This window comes from Schistocerca nitens, chromosome 8, assembly GCF_023898315.1.
Source record: "Schistocerca nitens isolate TAMUIC-IGC-003100 chromosome 8, iqSchNite1.1, whole genome shotgun sequence".
Classification (NCBI taxonomy): domain Eukaryota; kingdom Metazoa; phylum Arthropoda; class Insecta; order Orthoptera; family Acrididae; genus Schistocerca; species Schistocerca nitens.
Genome location: NC_064621.1, coordinates 547662965 through 547683570, shown reverse-complemented (window position 1 = coordinate 547683570; position 20606 = coordinate 547662965). Strand labels below are relative to the sequence as shown.

The 20606-nt window shown below is 36.7% G+C and overlaps 1 protein-coding gene across 1 annotated transcript in view; it reads right to left on the bottom strand.

Moving 5' to 3' along the window:
* LOC126198545 (mitochondrial mRNA pseudouridine synthase RPUSD3-like) overlaps positions 1–14623 on the bottom strand; it is a 144096-nt gene extending 129473 nt beyond the window's left edge. The window contains exon 1 of the mRNA XM_049934954.1: positions 14043–14623. Within this exon, the coding sequence (XP_049790911.1) occupies positions 14043–14223 (181 nt within the window). The 5' untranslated portion in view covers positions 14224–14623. The remainder of the gene's footprint in view (positions 1–14042) is intronic.
* Positions 14624–20606: the final 5983 nt, after the last annotated feature.

The window sequence follows — 20606 nt, the reverse complement described above, 5'->3', positions numbered from 1 at the left end:
ACCGAACTTTCTGATGAACTTATGTGGAAAGCAATTTCCAAATAATGATATGGGTTTATAATGCAATAAGGGTACATAGAACACAATCGGGTGTACCCTGGAAACGAACTAGCATGAACAGCTAGTCCTACTACCGGGAAACATCGAAGAAAAATGGCAAGCACACAAAACTGGACCACATGAAGAACAAAAATTGTAACAACTTCATTAAATATTGAAGGACTGTCAAGAGAGAAAGAAGTCTTATCATGAGACAAGTGCAAACAATATTCATGGGACATTTTAACATTGCAAGCAACACACAGAGAGGTAAATGACCACAGACCAAAACCTGAAGGCATGACTATGGTATTAGAATGCCCTCATGAACAATATGGTAGTGCTGTCTTGGGATTATGGAAGTGTCCGATTCCACCCGCCTGCTTTGACCAATGACGTCATCAACATGGCGGAAATGGCTATTCTAAGCGTCTCCAATATGGCGCCAATGATGTCACTACATACACACAGCAACAAACACAAAAATATGTATAAATAAGACAATAACATCTCCCTCCTAAAATACAATCAAACTAGTGGGACAACTGCGGGAAACTGGGGGTTTTAGGGAAGGGACAAGCTAAATATAACAGGAAAAAAAACAACAACAACACCACAATTCCAAAACACACAAAATGATGGACAAGAAAAATAATTACAAAATCTACAGGAATGGGACACTTCCCTTGACCTATATAGGTCAACCGCAGCTGACATTACCAAAACATCAACGCCTACAGTAAAAACCACGCTCTCTCTCTCTCTCTCTCTCTCACACACACACACACACACACACACACACACACACACACACACAAAGGGTGTCATCAAACACAACAAGACGACATCTACAAATACAACAAACTCAAACTTCGCACCTTAATGATGTCACACACCATAACACCCTTGCGCAATGGAGCTAAGCAGATGGGTGGAATCGGACGCTTCCGCTTCTTTGATAGACCAGATATAAGGACGAAGTCAACCAGTTTCATGGACAAAAACAACAGTGAAATTTTATCAATTGAGCTACAGTCGTGCACTATTATATCAGTGTACAAACCATCTAATATTAATTTTACCTTCCACAGGCCAAATAAGTTTCATAACAAAAACATCAAGATTGTATTGGGAGATTTTAAGTGTAAATCAGGGATACAATGCAACAACAAAAAAAAAAAGGCGGAAGAACTAGAAAACTGGACAGTAAGAGAGGGACTGAAGATTATTCTTTATCCTAAACTAAGAGCATTTTTCAGCAGCGGCAGATGGCAGAAGAGATGATATAATCCCATCATCTTCATAACTAACAACATTGCTTATCATTTTACAAAAAAAAAGCAGAAGCAGCTTTTCCTTGGATCCAGCATTGCCCTGCATTTTGTATAGTTTTTGGAGTTATCCAGGTAGAAAATATATCTTTGAAACAATGCCTTAACTGCAAGAAATCGACATGAGTGGCTTACAGAGAAGAACTGGATCTCAAAGCTGAAAATATAAAAGCAGTGCTAACAAACAACTAAGAATTTGTAAAGAAAATGTTAATGAGGAACCAATTTATATCTAGCCTTGACTCAAGTTCAAATATCTCTTAAAAGCAACTATCATAACAAGTACAATGCAGATTCTTTTTCCCCAGATACAACTGAAACGGGAAAAGAACTATTCCAAAGCATAGCTGAGTAAAGAAGGGAGACATGGGCTAAACTATTACCTGGACTGGGCATGAAACAGAACAGTCAAAGAGCATGGAAGGTGATACAACGTCCTAGCAAAGAGCCTACGAGCCTGCCACTGAGTACGAACGTCACTCCGAAACAGACTGCTCAATAACTACTACTGAATAACAAGGCAAGACAGGAGGCAGATACACTGTATCTCAAGTGAAACATACAAGCAGAGAGTTAATTTCTAGAATCTCCATTCACACCTCACGAACTGGGAAGAATAGTGCGAGAACTCAAAGAAAATAAAGAATATGAAGCAGTTTGGTATGAAAACTAATGAATGGCTGGCAAGGATGATGAACAGATGTTCACAAACATATCAGATTCCCAAACTGTGGAGGAAAGCACAACTGGGTCATTCCATATCAAATCACCCAATAAAAAACAAATTTTACACCCACCTCCTTAGATTTTCATGAAATTTGGCTCAAATGGTTCTAATACCATCCTGACAAAATCTGCAAATTTTTTTTGCTGTATCTCTTATAGTTTTTTTTAATAAATTTTTTATGTTTTTGTGTTTTTATGTTTTGCGTTTTCCGAACCTTCGGAAATGGTAAATTTAATTTGTATTCAAAACTTTAAAATTGCTCATCTTAAAAACTCTTTTAGATAACATCATGAACTTTTGCAGCAAGTCTATTTATTATACATATTTGAAGATAAAAATGATACTATTAAAATATATTAATATTTTATATGAAAAAAAATATGTTTTTTCTTTTAACGGATGTTTTGTTTTATAAGAATTGAAATATCTAGAGTCTCAGACCTGACAGAATGTTCAAAATTGTTTTAATTTACTCTTAAACATATAGGCTACTTGATAAAACAAAAATAATGATGGCTTTTTAACATGTTTATTAATTATAGTAGATTACATTAGAATTATGTACAAAGATAGTGTACTTACGACACTTATGTATAACCCAACTGATTGCTTGAAACATTGAATTTTTTGAGTAATTTTGTCTTTTTAATAAACATTAATGCTGATTCAAACTGTTTTTCCACTTCATCCAAGAGCTTTCAGTTCTTTTGATACAGTCTTTTTTGAAGTAATACATTCTTCCAGGGCCGCTTGATTGAGGTGCGTCTACTACACAGACTATGTGCTCCAAAGGCACTATGCAAGAATCTTCTCTTTCAGGCCAATAAAATGATGCAGCTGGTCCTGAAGGATGTAGAAATAGAATTTCTGCATCTTCTTCATCATTGAATATTGTTTTTACCAGTCCAATGTACCAGTTACCATCATAATTTGCAGCCACATAGCTATTTATGGATGGTTCAACATGAACCCAATCAGAAGAAGAATGGAAAGAAAAGACTAAGGAGGGTTTTACACTATCTGTAGTCCTTCGAATTTCAAGGTTGTTTGTTGGAAGTGGTTTGAAGTTATGAAAACTTCTTGTTCCAGGAATGGTTCGGGTTGCTGAAAAACGTTTTTCTAGTTTTAACCGTAGCAAATCAGCTTCTTTTTTGTCAATAAAGTGAAAATGAATGTTTTCAATATTTTTTTCACAAAACTTGTACACATCGATTGCTGTCATTATTTGTTCTTCGTCTGAAAGCTGTAGACTGGCTTTCCTTAAAATTCTTTTAATAGTTTCTCCTAGGCCATCACAAATTGACTTCCCATGACTTGTTGCAAAAAAAGAGTGGTGAGCCTTCAAATTAGTCTCTCAAGTGTTCAGTCAAATTTTTAAAATTGTTTCTATTTTTGTACTGCCCAGCACAACCAGCTGTAAAGTAGTGAACTGAGTCAATGTCAGTATGATGTAATGACAGACACTCTGTAATTTCTTTTTGTACAAAGTTAACAAAACCAGTGTCATGTTCTTGGTCATCACTAATAAAACAGTGGTTGGAAACAAAAACATTGTTTTCCTCATTTCTTAGAAAAACTCCAACTGGGTGTAGAATACAACCACTTCTATTCCATTGGTAACTTTGGATCTCATTTTGTATAACAAAGGAATAATTTTCACTGAAATCCATCACAATAATTGCTGTTTTGGGTGGTGGGTCTTCTTTCAATCTTACAAAGGCCGCTGACTGGGATTTTGCTATAAACGAGTGCGGGGTGAGCTTTTCCAATGACCTAACCAATAAAGAAATGTAGTCTTCAACACTGATCATTTCTGCCCTGTCTGTGTTAACCCATTGACTGATTACAATTTCTTCTTCTAAATCATAATCTTCACTTAGTTTTTCAGTTAAGTACTCAGTTAGAGCAGTATTTGCAGGACAGCTGTCACAATGATGTAGCATGCAGTTTTGGTTTTCCGTGTTGCACACAAACATCTTAATTAGGTCTTCATAAGATTCTTCAATTTTCACAGCAGAGTCATTCCATGTCAAATCAACACACTTCAAATAAAAATTTTACCTCACCCTCTTAGATTTTGCTGAAAGTTGGTATACTTATAGTGGGTGCTGAAACTAAGAAAAATACCAAATTTCAATTTTTTACCTCAAACCATTCCTGAAATATGGTCATGTAAACTTTTCAAAAACTGGCCAAAAATGTGTGAACGGACTTTTTTAAAATTGCCCTAGGAGCTGCCCTAATTGAGCTAGAGAACTGGGAAAGGTGTCATTTTGCAGCATTTTGCATGCTCTTTCCAGGGATAGACAAAAAAACATAGCTTCTAATTAATAACCTTTTTCAAAATACTAATTAATATTTTGATTTAATTTTTTTACAAAAAGTACATAATTGAAAATTTTCAAAATATTTCCATAACTACTTCATACTGTTGTAAATCACATGGCAAAATATACATGTGGGATGATGATGGGTTCATTGTTAAAAAAAATACTCCGGACTCTTGTTTTTCGCCAAACTGACCTTTAAGGTAGTACGTCTGCAGAGGACCGTATACATAGGGCTTGATGTCTGTACAATAAGCCATTGTTGAGATGATGCAGTCTGCACTGTTACCTTCTAAGGCTTTGAGTGCCTATGGCATTATTGTGCACTGCGGTTTTTGTGAAAATCAATTGTTACCTCTGTGTTGACCAGTCTGTATCTATTATATTTAATAGTTCATTTTCAAGTAAATCTATACATTGAAGGGCAGTTTATAAGTGGTTTTTGTATAAATATGGAACCAAGTAAAAAGTGCAGTGTTGTAATCCATTGAAGAAGTCAAATCATTTTATCAGAGACAGAAAAAAACTGAGATGTGTCACAACATGGATGCCCAAATTATTTCCTCAAATACCAAGTGGTGCCAATATTTGTGATAAATGTAGGAAAGATGTAACCAAATTGAAAAATACACCAGAGCCCATCAGTGATGAAAGTGTTGAAGAAGAATCTTCTGGATCAGAGATAATCATCCGAGACCAAGACCCTGACTTCACTCCAACTTCAGTAGCTGTTAACACATTTAACACAACACTTCAAGAACTAGGTGAGTCCCCAATTGACAAGAGAAAACTAACATCTAGGCATTACGCCAAATCAAAAGTGAAGAAAATCTCATCAATGACACAAACTTTTTGTTGCTCCTGAAACTACTTCGTCAGATACTGATGAATCCGTTCTTGAAAATCTTAAAAGAAACTTTAAAAATTCTATAAGTAGAGCAAAAAAACTAATGATTCTTACAAGTTTACCTGAAAAAATAGAGTCTCAGGAAAATAATGAGGGAATTTAATGCTCCTAATTACGTTGTTCAGCATTCCAAAAAAAATTTTAAAAGAGAGAGGATTCATGGAAGGTCCAAACCCAAAACCAGGGAAGTGTTTACCAACAGAAACTGTCAAAACTGTACATTCATTTTATGAAAATGATGAAGTTAGCAGGGCAATGCCAGGCATTAAAGATTGTGTGACAATTACAGAAACAGGTGGAAATAAAAATATCAAAAAGACTTATTTTGTGTAACCTTAAAGAAGCTTACAAACATTTTAAATACAAGTTTCCGAACATAAAAATAGGTTTCTCTAAATTTGCTGAGCTGAGACCAAAACATTGTGTATTAGCCAGACGGAGTGGCACACACACTGTCTGTGTGTGCACAACTCACCAAAACATAAAAATAATGATAGAAAATGCCAAACTAAATACAGTAACAAACAGCAGCTTAAACAATTATAAGCAGTGCATGGCAAAAATGCTTTGCAACCCATCATCAGTTGATTGCAACATGGGAAACTGTGAATACTGCCCAGGAGAAACTGTGATACATAAAATTTTAAAAGACTCTTTTCATGAAAACTTAATTGAACAAGTTCCGTTCCAACAGTGGATGTCAGTTGACCAATGGAATCTGGAAATTGTTCAGAAAACTTCTGAAGAATTCATATATTTATTTTGTAGTAAGATGTCGACTATGATTCGGCATGACTTCATTGCCAAGCAACAACAAACATTCCTTAACTCCACAAGAGAAAACCTTATGGAATCTGAATTTGTTGTCATATGTGATTTTTCAGAAAATTATGGTATAGTTCTACAGGATGAAGGTCAGAGTTTCCACTGGACAAGACAACAGATTACTATTCATCCTTTTGTTATATATTACAAACAGGAAGACAAAATTGAGCATATGAGCTTTGTCATTGTTTCTAATTGCCTGGAGCACAATACAACTGCAGTTTACACCTTTCAAAAGAAGCTAATTTCATATCTAACAAATTTCAAAAGATTCCAAAAAGATATACTATTATTCTGGCGGTTCTGCCACTCAGTATAAAAATAAGAAAAACTTCCCCAACCTTTGCCTTCATGAGGAAGACTTCAACATAAAAGCTGAGTGGCACTTTTCAGCCACAGCACATGGGAAAGGGCCTTGTGATGGAGTAGGGGGTTAAGTCAAGAGACTGGCAGCTCGTGCAAGTTTGCAAAGGCCATACCAAAATCAGATCCAAACCGCACGAGATCTATTTGAGTGGGCAGTAGATAATATGACAAATATTGATTTTGCATATTCCACTCAAGAAGACTACGCTGCTTCAGAAATATTCTTAAAAAGCCGACTTGAAGAGGCATTGACAATCAAAGGAACACAGCAATTTCACGCTTTCATTTCCAACACTACATCAAAATTAATAGTCAAATACTTCTCAGGTGATATGCAGAGTTGGGAGAGGGAGGTAACTACATCACCAGACAGACTGAAGTTACAAGATGTATCAGGTTATGTCACCACTGTATATGGCAGAAACTGGTGGCATGGGTACATTTTAGAAAAAAATGAAGAACTTGATGAAGTGCAAATAACTTTTCTTCATCCATGTGGACCAGCTAAGTCATTCTCTTATCCTGCACATGCAGATGTCCTGTGGGTGTCAGTTGTGGATGTTCTCACAAAAGTGAATCCATTTACTCCGACAGGAGAACATACATTCTTAATGAAAGTGATGTAAACCAAACTCAGTCAGCTTTATTAAAATGTAATATGTGAAGTTCCAAGACAATTTATTGGAAAACTGCTTTCAGCTCAAAACTTAATTTTTGTCTCAGGTTAGTGTTAATGTATATTTTATAGAAAGTTGTTTCAAAATTATTGTTAGTACCTACTGTGTTAAATTTAGCTATGTACAGATACCTGTTACTCAAAAACAAGCTTTACGTATTTAATTTGTTAAATAGTTCCATTTCAAACATCATGGACCAGAACTATTATGTAAATACTTGTACTTATTCATACTTTATTTCAGTTTGTAGTTAAATGCTCAATTTCTTGTTTTTGTTATATCGGTTAATATACTGTTAGTGAAGTTGTATGAAATTAAAATAAGCAATCAACTTAATTATAAAATATGCTGATTAGTTTTGGTTTAAAAAAGTGATGTTTTGATATTTCTAATACTTTTTTTACTTACCTTTCAGTATACTTTTAAAGAAATTCCTGTTAGTTAAAGGTCAATTTGGTCAAACTAGGGCCGTTAGTGAAAAACAAAAGTCCGGAATAATTTTTTTTTTAACAATGAACCCATCATCATCCCACATGTATATTTTGCCATGTGATTTACAACAGTATGAAGTAGTTATGGAAATATTTTGAAAATTTTCAATTATGTACTTTTTGTAAAAAAATTAAATCAAAATATTAATTAGTATTTTGAAAAAGGTTATTAATTAGAAGCTATGTTTTTTGGTCTATCCCTGGAAAGAGCATGCAAAATGCTGCAAGATGACACCTTTCCCAGTTCTCTAGCTCAATTAGGGCAGCTCCTAGGACAATTTAAAAAAAGTCCGTTCACACATTTTTGGCTGGTTTTTGAAAAGTTTACATAGCCGTATTTCAGGAATGGTTTGAGATAAAAAATTGAAATTTGGTATTTTTCTTAGTCTCAGTGCCCACTATAAGTATACCAACTTTCAGCAAAATCTAAGAGGGTGAGGTAAAATAGGTGTGTTGATTTGACATGGAATGACTCAACATCCAGTAATAGTTTAAAATTCTGGTGGATACTGCATACACATACAGTGTGTGTGCCTGCAGCACCAGCAAGGATATGTCATTTAGGTCTCAAGAAACAAAATTTTGAAAATCCTACTTCTACCTCGGGATTCTCCCATTTGAAAGAATAATAGAGTTCTCTCAAGTTAAACAAAATGAGTCTTTTTTGCATGTACACATTTTTTTGAACACTTACTTTGTCTTTTGTTCCAGGTAGCACTCTGGAACTTTCATCCTTATCATAAAAATCTGTTACAAGTCTTACTGTATTTTCAGAAAGAGTTTTACCATTTTTTGGACCATGAGTTTCCAAAATACCCTTTTCAGATTTTAGCTTTCTAGCTTGTCGCACCATGTACTCACTTACATTAAATTCTTTCATCATTTTATTTCGACTCCAAGAATCTGGAGCCAAGGTCAGAATCTGGATTTTTCTAGACCTCCCAGCAGATGAAATCTTCTCTTTCATAAGAGAAATCATTACATCAAAATTCTTTGCTTTCTCAACCACACTTGTATCTTCTTCGTCATCATCAGAACTTGGTGCATCATATTTTAATGCTTTTGAAACCGCCTTTTTTGCAGTCTTTTCAATACTGCTAACCTGCCTTTTAAAATAATACCCTTTACTTTGTTCTGACAAGCCATGAAGCTTTATCGGTGTTAAACCTAAATTATCAAGAGCAATGTTTGTTTGTACGAGGGATTCATTTCTGGATACCAATGATTCTAATTCAACCATGACTTCATCATCTGTTTCACTTTCATTGACTTCAACTCTTAATTTTTCCTCACAAAAGTTACTGCATGTTGAGCAAAGCTTTTGTCCAGGTTTTATGCTAATATTTTTTGTCAGTAATTGTTTAGATAGATCCAAGCCTACACTTCTCAATGATTTTTTGATGAGCTTTTTGTGTTTTTTTAGTGGGTCTAAACATGTTGTTTGATACTTTTCAAAAACATTTAAAAAGTAGTAGCTGTGGTGTGAACATATATTCTTAAATTCACGCAGATTAATTCCCAATCGTAAGTGGATCAAATCTTTTTCTTCCTCACTCTATTCAGATACCGGTTGTAACTTTTTTGAAGGTGTGTAGGTTGTTTGGAAACAGTCAGATTTTTTAAATAACCCTAAGCTACAGGTTTGAATATCTGACATACTGATTTCACTTTTGGTTTGATTACTGTTCTGGTTACTTTTATAGGATATTGGAAAAGAATCTCTGTAAACTAAGTAACAGTACTTACTGAAAGTTCGAATAAACTTAGCCTAATAAAATACTATCCAAGCACTATTTACCACTGTAATAAGTTTTTACTTCAAACACAGGAGTAAAAAAACAAAATCCAAGCGTACATTGTTACTCCAAGAAGACAAAAACTTATTTTCGGTGTCTAAGTCACTTGGTACTTTTTATTTTTAAAATATAATTAATATGATTTTAAAAATTAGATAACTAATAAACAGGTTAAAAAGCCAACATAATTTTTCTTTTATCTAATAGCCTATACAATTAAGAGTATTTTAAAACAATTTTGAGCTTTCTATCAGGTCTGAGACTCTAGATATTGCAGTTTTTGTAAAACTAAACATCCGTTAGCTAAAAAATAAATAAAAAACTTGTAATTTTTTTTCATTTAGAAGATTTTAATATATCTTTTTGGTAATTTTTTTTAACATTTAGATATAATACACAAACTTATTCCAAAATTCCATACTGATATCTTGAGTATTCTTTAATATACATTTTTGTTGTTGTTGTGAGGACACGTTTAAATTACGATTTCCGACTGCTGAAACAACGCCAAATCTAAAAACTTTAAAATTTATTTAAAAAAAAAAACTATAAGAGAGAGAGCAAAAACATTTTACAAGTGCTTTCAGGATGATAAAAGAAGTAATTGTACCAAGTTTCATCAAAATCTGACATGGCTGGTGTCAAGGCCTGGGTGACTTGACATGGAATGATCCAACTAGTAGCATTTATAGAGCCTGGCGAAGAGTTGACAGAGCCAAAAAATTTCTATCCTGTTTCCTTAACCTGCCACACATGTAAGTTATTCAAAAGAATGATTCTGTCAAGAATAGCAACTAAAATTAACACGAAACTTATCCCTAAACAAGTTGGATTTGGAACAGTGAAAGCATGTTGCAGTCAAATACTAAATCTAACTCCACAAATTGAAGACAGTTTTGAAAGGGAACTGATAACTGCCACTTTATTTGTTGATCTTCCTGCTGCATATGATACAGTAAACCACCAATGGCTCATCATGAAAACCTGCAAAATAACAAAGGACATTTGACTGACTTACATGTTAAGATTCTATGTAAACTCCCCAAGAGAAGGAAAGTAGATGGAGAAACCAAAAGAATAGATTACCTTAAGGGACTATTCGTCCCTCGTTTTCTTATAATATGTATACAAACGACCAGCCACACCAGCCATATATAGAGAGATTCAAATATGCAGATGACTCTGCTATTACTGTCCAAGGAAAAACATTTGAAAAGATTAAAAGAAAACTGACACAGGCTTTACACACCCTGGAGGACTACTATGAATAAAACCACCTGTGATTTAATCTGGAAAATATGGAAGTATGTGCTTTCGACCTGCATAGCAGGTAAGTGTCAAGGAAATAGAATGCAAAGGGTTTAGATTACAACACCACACCAAACCAAAATACTTGGGAGTCACACCAGACCGCACAATGTCATCTAAAAAACACTGCACTGATCTGAAAGGAAAATTATGTGCATGACACATTATACATAAAGTGACTGGTTCAACATGGGGAGCACAACCCAAAGTTCTTCAATCATCAGCAATGGGACTCGGTTTTGCAGCTGGAGAATATGTGGCACCAGTATGGTAGGCATCCAGCCACTCCGAACAAGCAAGCATCACTTTAAATGAGACTATCAGGATTGTCACTGGATGCCCGAGGCATACACCCATCCACACAATTTACCCACCTGTGGCCTTTGTTGTTGTTGTTTTCAGTCCAAAGACTGATTTGATGCAGCTCTCCATGCTACTCTACCATGTGCAAGCCTCTTCATCTCAGAGTAACAACTGCAACCTACATCCTTCTGCATCTTGTTAGTGTATTCATCTCTTGGTCGCCCTCTACTATTTTTACCCTCTGCACTTCCCTCCAATACTAAACTCGTGATCCCTTGATGACTCAGAACATGTCCTACCAACCGATTCCTTCTTCTACTCAAGTTGTGCCACAGATTCCTCTTCTCCCCAATTCTATTCAGTAGCTCCCATCTAATCTTCAGCAATCTTCTGTAGCACCACATTTCAAAAGTTTCTATTTTCTTATTGTATAAACTTTATCATACATGTTTCACTTCCATAAATGGCTACACTCCATATAAATACTTCCAGAAAAGGCTTCCCGACACTTGAATCTATACTCGATGTTAACAAATTTCTCTTCTTCAGAAACACTTTCCTTGCCATGGCTAATCTACACTATGTCCTCCTTATCCTCATCAGCAGTTATTTAGCTGCCCAAAAAGCTCATCTACTACTTTAGTCATTTCCTAATCTAATTTCCTCAGCATCAACTGAGTTAGTTCGACTACTTTCCATTATCCTTGTTTTGATTTTGTTGTTTTTCCATCTTATATCTTCTTTTCAAGACACTGTCCATTCTGTTCAACTGCTCTTGCAAGTCCTTTGCTATCCCTGACAGAATTGCAATGTTACTGGCAAGCCTCAATGCTTTTATTTCTTCCCAATGGACTTTAATTCCTACTCCAAATTTTTCTTTAGTTTCCTTTACAGCTTGCTCAATATACAACTTGAATAATATCAGGGATTGGCTATAGCCCTGTCTCACTTCCTTTTCAACCATTGTTTCTCTTTCATGTCCCTCGACTCTTAACTACCATCTGGTTCCTTGTGGCCATGGCACCGTCAAATATCAGACTCAAAGTAACCGGTGAAACAGAGAGGAAAAAGCAGCAAACTGACCCAGGGCACTTAAAGTATAACCACCAAACAGTCCCAATTTGTCTTAAATCAAAAATGGTTCAAATGGCTCTGAGCACTATGGGACGCAACTGCTGTGGTCATAAGTCCCCTAGAACTTAGAACTACTTAAACCTAACTAACCTAAGGACATCACACACATCCATGTCCGAGGCAGGATTCGAACCTGCGACCGTAGTAGTCGCACGGTTCCGGACTGCGCGCCTAGAACCGCGAGACCACCGCGGCCGGCTGTCTTAAATCAACAAAGACCTATAGCTAACAGACAGTAGGCCTACCGCAAGAAGGCCAACCTGAGAGCCGCCACCTTTCTTTAAGTCTGGACTCTCAGCAGAATGCAAACCTGCACCGCAAAGAGAAAATCAAACAAGGGCAGCAATTACAGTATAGTACACAAAGAGCACTGAATAGATTAAGAAAAAGAGTCGCAGAATACAATGTAAACATGGGTAAGTGGAGCTACTATGAAGATGAGCAGTGTGAATATGAAGAAACACAGATGACTAAACATCTGCTCATGTGCCCAAAGATAGAGTTTGACTGCACAGTGGAAGATATATTTTTGTGCAATGACAGGGCCATTAAACCTGCTGTGGTTTGAAGGAAGAGTATTTAGATGTTCTTGCCTGGACACGGAAAGTAAAATATCATGAAATAGATTAAATTTTAAGTTAATATTTGGTTCATTATAAATTTCATCCCACATCATTTCTTGTAAATCATTCTTAAAAACCATTTGTCCCGGACACATTAATTATTCTGATTTCCAAGGAGTATCCATACTGTTAAGATACAATGTTACTTATCCTACCGAGCGAGGTGGCGCAGTGGTTACACAATGGACTCGCATTCGGGAGGATGACACTTCAATCCCGCGTCCGGCCATCCTGATTTAGGTTTTCCGTGATTTCCCTAAGAATCACTCCAGGCAAACGCCGGGATGGTTCCTTTGAAAGGGCACGGCCGACTTCCTTCCCCAATCCAATGAGACCGATGACATCGCTGTCTGATCTCCTTCCCGAAACAACCCCCAACCCAACTTATCCTAACGACCGGTGCATGATGATCAGAGAGAGTATTTGTTACAGGGTACAGTTATTTTTTTGCTTTGAGCTTTATCTAAGAAAATATAAATCAGGGCCTATCGTCTTTATCCACCCATACTAAAAAGTTAATTACTGAGATCAAATTGTAGGATCCAAATAAGGTTTCCAGATAAAATCCCTATCAGAATACTTTAGAAAATCTACACTGAAGCCACCACTGATTATTAATGACTTGCTGCTGTCTATAAGAAAGCACAGTATTGATTCCAGATCACTCATTCAAAATTTCCCAGTGGGGATCTAAATAGGCTAAGTTACAATTAAAAGTGAACTTACTCCTGGAGTTATACTGTTAACTGTACTTTACATGTTGACGGTTATCAAACTACACTGAACAGTTGATCATAAACATTCCAAACATTCTTTGAACATATTCTGTTGGAAACAACTAGAATAGCTAAACACACACATCTCCTGACTCTGATCCCCTCATTCGTTCTTACGTTCCTGTTTTCAGTCTTCTACAAGATACCACAGTAGCTACCATAATGTTCAACTGACAGATGGGTTGGTATCTGCAATATTTCGCTGTGGCGTGGGTCAAAAGTATGTACGGGTATTATGATACCGGTAATGAAGGATTTTCAAGTCCCAGTTATTACAGACAGTGTCCTTAAAGAAAATTCGTATTCTCTTTGTGGCTACGAGAGCAAATAATTTCATGTTCAAGATGCTGTTCAGACCATCAAAACGAACTGTACACTCGTGAAAATCGTTATTTAACATTTAATCTCTTACCTTTATTATAACAGATATTTTCCAGCAAATAGTCCACAAAACTTCTCACGTTGTTCCAGGGGCACAACTGGCTGTAGACATGCTTCGCTGCTTTAAAATAGTCTAATGGTGCGCGTAGACGCCTCAATAAAATCCCATGTGGGGCGCCGATGAACTTATAACCATCCCTAACAGCCATCATAGTGCTTCACTGCTTCTCCTTTACAATGACAGTATCGGGTGGTAGACAGAAAACTATCGGAAACTGTTTCTACTCTCACTTAAACAAAACCACAGTACTATTAACTCTCAATTGCGCGGCTTCCACTAGTGATCTGTAAATTCCACTAAGACGAAACACTAAACACATCATAACAACACAAAATCATATTTCCATTCATAGGATTCGCGGTAAACTTTGATTTGCGGTAACATCGACACCTATCGATAACAGCAATGATTCGTCCGGGTGCGACGGAGTATCTACCAGGGCACTAAAATAATGTGGTGACTTAATCAGCAACATATTGTGCTACTTATGTATTATCTGTCTTTTTGCATATATGTAACATGGAAAACAACATTCATTACTCCATTTTAACGTCCTCTTTAGCACAAAAGGGGTGCAGGTACACAATGCACCAATTAAAATCTTTGATCATTTATCCAGTGATATAAAAAGTCTGATATAGACAAAGTAAAATTTGAAAATTAACTGGAAAAGTTCCTCATCAAGTCCTTCTATTCCTTAGTTGAATTTCTACTACTGTAATGTGTAAAAAGTGGAGGGCAGGAATCACCAACTCTCATCTGTATTTACTAAAGTCTTTCAAATGTTCAGCATGTAGCCATATTTGAAAACTAATTTCTGATGTGGCTGTAAGACTCGTTTCATATCATTATGATTTATCGTGCAAAATAATCCATGAAACTAATTATTGGGCTATCTCCCTGCTGCCAGTTCTTTTAAAAATTTTCGAAAGGGCATTGTGCAATAGATTGTACAAACACATAACTCAAAAATGACTCTCCCATTTAGGCTTTCGCAAAGGGCTCACGACAGAGGGTGCAATATTCAGTGTTGCAAAAGATATTATAGATGAACTGAACTGTAGAATATAGCCTGTAGGGTTATTCCTTGAGCTCGCTACAGCTTTTGACTGAGTAAAACATAACATATTATTATAAAAACTACCACATTAGGCATCTCAGAGACAGAAAAGCACGTAAAATCATTCGAAAATTTTTTGGAGCAGTACATAGAGATAGTATATGGATGAAGAGGCCAATGAAAGAACTGTTCGAACATAATCAGACATAATCAGACATAATCAGGAAACGTCGATTAACATACACAGAATGAACAACACCGGACTCTCAAAGAGGATTTTTGATGTAGTTAACAGCTCAATCAAAAAAACTCACTGGTTTCATGAAATAGAAGAAGACCTAAGACATGCAGGAATCAAGAAAGAAATGATAGAGAAAAGAGGCAAATTCAGAAACAAAATTATGAACACGAAATTTGAAGTAAAAGAAAGGAAGAGACAAAGGAAACACGAACACAGTCAAGGAATTAAGCGGTTTTGAGAAGAGAAAAAGAAGAAGAAAACATTAAAAAAGGGGAAAAACTGAATAATCATGTAACATTCAAGTTCAATCAAATGTCTTAAGAGAAAAAATGTATAATAATAATAGTATTAATAATAATAATAAACCTGTCACACTATGGCAACAAAGAACAAATATTAGCTTGCCTAGAACCCTGCTTACATACCAGGAAACAAAGAGTAGCCCTAACAGGTGTAGGGGAAACAGTAAAATCGGAGTGGAGAACTATTAAGTAATGTGTTCCTCACGCTTCGATTCTTAGACTTCTTATCTTCTTAGTGTATATTTATCACCTACTGACACCAGTAAATAATAATGTAATGCAAATATAGTTATATTTATAGATGATACAAGGGTGTGGCAGCCTCAATGCATATTACTATTGAAGGAATAACAAAACACACATACAAATAGTTTGCAGCAAATAGGCTACTATTAAACCTTTCAAAAAAATTTAATGCGGGTTTAGACAGTAAATAAGAAGGTACAAGCTCTTGAAATTGCTTTCAAATTGCAAAAAGAAAATTTTCATATATAAGATTTCTAGGATTAAAAATGGATAATAAATTACGAGGGAATGAACATACTGATTATCTGCTCAAGAAACTAAGTCGAAACTGAAATGCTATTTTCGCGTTAAAAATCTCCCTGCCTAAGATACTGATAGTGCTACAGTCGCATTTCTTTTGATGTGCATTGGGCATAGCCCACTTTGGTTCATTCGTTGTGTGTCCGCCACTCCATCCAATTTGCTTTGTATTACGAAGTAATAGAAGTTGTTTCCTTGTATTCCTGTATGTGAATTTGGATTCCATAAACCTTAATACGGTATGGGCCCAGATTAGTCGAAGCATTTCACCACATAACTTTTTATGACTTGTTTGATATGCAAATCGAGACATCTCGTGAGTCCTTTTTTTGCCATTTAGTGTTGGGGTTGGGGTTGTTTTGGGGAAGGAGACCAGACAGCGAGGTCATCGGTCTCATCGGATTGGGGAAGGATGGGGAAGGAAGTCGGCTGTGCCCTTTCAAAGGAACCATCCCGGCATTTCCCTGGAGCGATTTAGGGAAATCACGGAAAACCTAAATCAGGATGGCCGGACGTGGGATTGAACCGTCGTCCTCCCGAATGCGAGTCCAGTGTCCAACCACTGCGCCACCTCGCTCGGTACCATTTAGTGTGAAGGAATCACATTGTAAAACTGGACGGATAGAATTTCCAGCTGTGGAAATTTCAAATTCAAGCCTTGTTTAATACCTGCAGCATTTGAGATGTGGTGGACAGCTAGAGAGGAAATAGGAAAATGTTCCTGCCACATGTTGTATTTCGACCGCGATCGACCACTCGCAGCTCGAATTTTTGATAATGTGCACTACTGCTCGTGAAATGAGGGAGATATTGTGTATTATTCACGATTCACGAACAAACATCCGAAGCAAACAAACTTTCTCTCATGAAAAACTTCCAAAGATACCAAACGAATGCAAGTGATCCAGTGCGTGGCGTGTTGTGAAAATCATGATCATTGAGAGTCAACTCAAGAACGTGGGTGAAAAACCGTGTTGGACCTGGACGTGGTGATCATGGCCAAGACACTCTGCAGCCTTCCGGAAGACCATGCTGTAGTCACGGGCGAGGACAGTGCTCCTGGGGATAAGTGTTCTGGGGCCCAAAGAAAATCGATTGAAGGTATAGACGAGGCGTCCAACTTCCTGACAGCGACTTTCTCTCAAGAATGGAAGAAAGAGCATACGGGCGGGAAGAAAAAGAACCCGAATCACGCGAATTCAAGAGGAAAATGTACTTGCTGGACCTCTAGGAAGAAAGCCATTTGTCGAGAAATTGCCATTCTAAGAAGAAGAAAAATAGCAAGCAAAATAGAGGGTCGCACAAGAAAGTTCGATGCTATAAAGTGATTTGTAAGACTAAGCTGAATACTGACATAAGTGATACCTGCGTTTTTGACAGAGGACATCGTCTTACATAACTTTTCGGCGGGAATGGTTAGATGAAGTTAGTGAATGTCAAAAGATTGAAATTTCACTTGGAGATAATGGTGATTGCGCAGCGAAGAGAACTGAATCAACTAAAATAGAGAAAAGCATCAATGGGCGTTGGGGAGATGGACGAATTGATGATGTACTGTACACCCCAAAAATAAGGAAGAATTTTTTTCTGTCGGTATTTGTACGACGAAAGGTTCTGAGTTGAGGATTTAGATACGTTAGTAAACGTTTATTGCGATAGATGTGTCATTGCCCAAAGAATAAAACAGGGAAACGAAATTTGCAGGATTTGTGTCAAACACCCAATGTGACATTAATTTGCCATACACAAATAACCTCAAATCTGGTATAAAATACTTGGTCATGTAAACATCAAACTAATAGCGAATTTGATCAGAACAGATCTTATCAAAACAAAAAGCAAGTCTGATGCATCATTCTTTTGTGAATTGTGTCAAAATGGAAAGTCTCACTATCTACATTTTAACAAGAAAATCGAAGCATGAAATTCGGAAATCGGTGAGTTTATGCATAGCTAAGCATGCGGACAATGCAGGTCGAAACACTCTGTGGTGTAAAGTATTTTGTAATGTTCATGGACGACAGATCTAATTTTCATCATGCATATTTCTTGAGGAATAAATATGACGTTTATGATCGTTTCAAGGAATTAGAAGATGATGTTGAACCGGTTCTCCATAATTATGATGACCCTGAGGATCGATGGAGGGACGAACTATTTAAAGAAGTACACAAAAAGCTATAACATCGAACACGAGATAGCACCTGAGACAACACCACTGTATACTTCACAACAAAACAAGGAGGCAGAACGCGAGAACTGGAATGTTATTGTGACCACGAGGTTCACGCTCATTAGTGTGACTGTTCCGAAAATTCTGTACGTGGAGGCAGTTATCAATGCTGTTTATACATCGAATCAGAATTAAACAAAAAGGGAAGAAACGTGACACCATACGAATTATGGTCAGGCAGAAAACTCCAAATCCCACACATGAGGATTTTCAGAGAGGAAGCATTCGTCTATTTTCCTAAACTGTTGCATAAGAAGCTAAATTTGGAAGCCAAGAAAATTATCATGGTCAGGTGTCAAGGAGAGTCTTACTATTACAGACTTTTTGATCCAGAAAACAAGGAAATAATACCACGACGTGAATTTTACTGAGGGAATCCGGACCAACCATAAACCCATTTCACAGCAGGATTCTGTCGATTTACGTCGTCTGTTTCCTATTTTGAACTCTAATACCGAAGATCTGAAGGTTAATATGAAGAACACAATTTTAGGCCACCAGCTGAAGATGAGAAAAAAGTACAAGGAGTGGAGGGATCGAGACCCCAGACAACCACTCGAAGATAAGCAGCAGTTTTAAGATTGCTTGACAGGAGCTAGATTCTCCCTCCAGTCATAGATAATGCGAACTGTGAAGATAGTCTTGAACCAAAACACTTTTAAAGAGGCAGTCTTGAGTCCAGACGAAGAAAAATGGAAACGGGCAATTGAATAGGAACTCAAAGTGCATCAAACGAATGAAACTTGGGTCATCGTGCCCAAATGACGACAGATTCAAAGTGGGTTTTCAAAATACAAGTATCGTAAACCGTAAATTGACCCCGATTTTAAGCTGGAGTTGACAGTCGAGACTTTATTCAACACTCTGGACTGGTCTACAACGAAACATTCTAGCCAGTAGCGATATAAGACTCGCTGCACACTTTGCTCACAATTTCGGCTGTAAAAGATTTTGAAATGTTGCAGACCGATGCAAAAAATCTGCGTTTTTACATGGAAAATTAAACTAGGAAATTTATCTTTCAGTACCACAACGTGAGATGTTGGATGGGAACTAATATGTACGTAAGATTAAAAAGTCAATGCATGGTTTAAAGGAGGCTTCCCATTGTTGGAATCTAATGTTTTGCAAATTCTTAAAGAAGTTCGATTTCTGATAAATGCTATTTCGTTGCGAAAGTTGGCAATGACCTGGTCTTATTTGCTTTGTTCGTAGACGATGAGCTGTTGATTGCAAAAAGCAAAGAATCCCTTGAGGTCATTCCACAAGAAATGGCGAAAATGTTTGTAATAACCGTTTCAAAAGAGAAAGTGTTTGTGGTGTGGAAACTGAACGAAATAGAGAAAAAACGGCGTAAGCGACGCGAATCCTGAAACGTTTTGACTTGGAAAATTCTAATCCTGTATTCTTTCTGGCGGATCCAAATGTGAAATTGTACTCAGCGAATGAACTTGTGTCAGTTGCAGCGAAATGTCCATTCAGGGATCCAGTTGGTTCTTTTTAATATCTCGCGACTTTAGTGGACCAGATCTGTCTTTCACAGTGCATGCAGCGAGCAAATACTGGGACAATTATGACAAAGTCACTGCCATGCTGTCTTACGCATTTTCAAGTATGTGCAAGGCGCAAGGTATTGTACACAAATAGAGAAGACGAGAATCACCTTTTCGGGTCCAGCGACTAAAATTACGCAGAAAATATTGGAAAAGGCGGACGACTTTTAGGTTTTTTTCTTTCTTTCTTTTATCAAATAGACCGATAGCTATGTCCTCTAAGCATCGAAGAATGATGACCCTGAGCACCAGAAAAGCAGAATATATGGCAAGCAGCACAGCTGTAAAAGACGTTATATGGCTGTGAAACATAAGTGATTTTGGAGATCAAAGTTAGCAAGCAACAAACCACTAAACGGATAATAGAAGCGCGATAAGACGCGTAAAAAAATCCCGAATTGCATAAAATATCGAAACACATTGATATCAGGTATCATCTCCCAAGAGAAAAGTATGGAGACAAAGAGATCATTATCGAGTACGTTCCAAAGGAAAAACTGTATGTAGACATTTTCACAAAACTATTGAGCAACGATAGGTTTGTGATGTTGCACACAAGCTCTAATATTGTCAGAAGTAGACTTTAAGATGGCCAAACA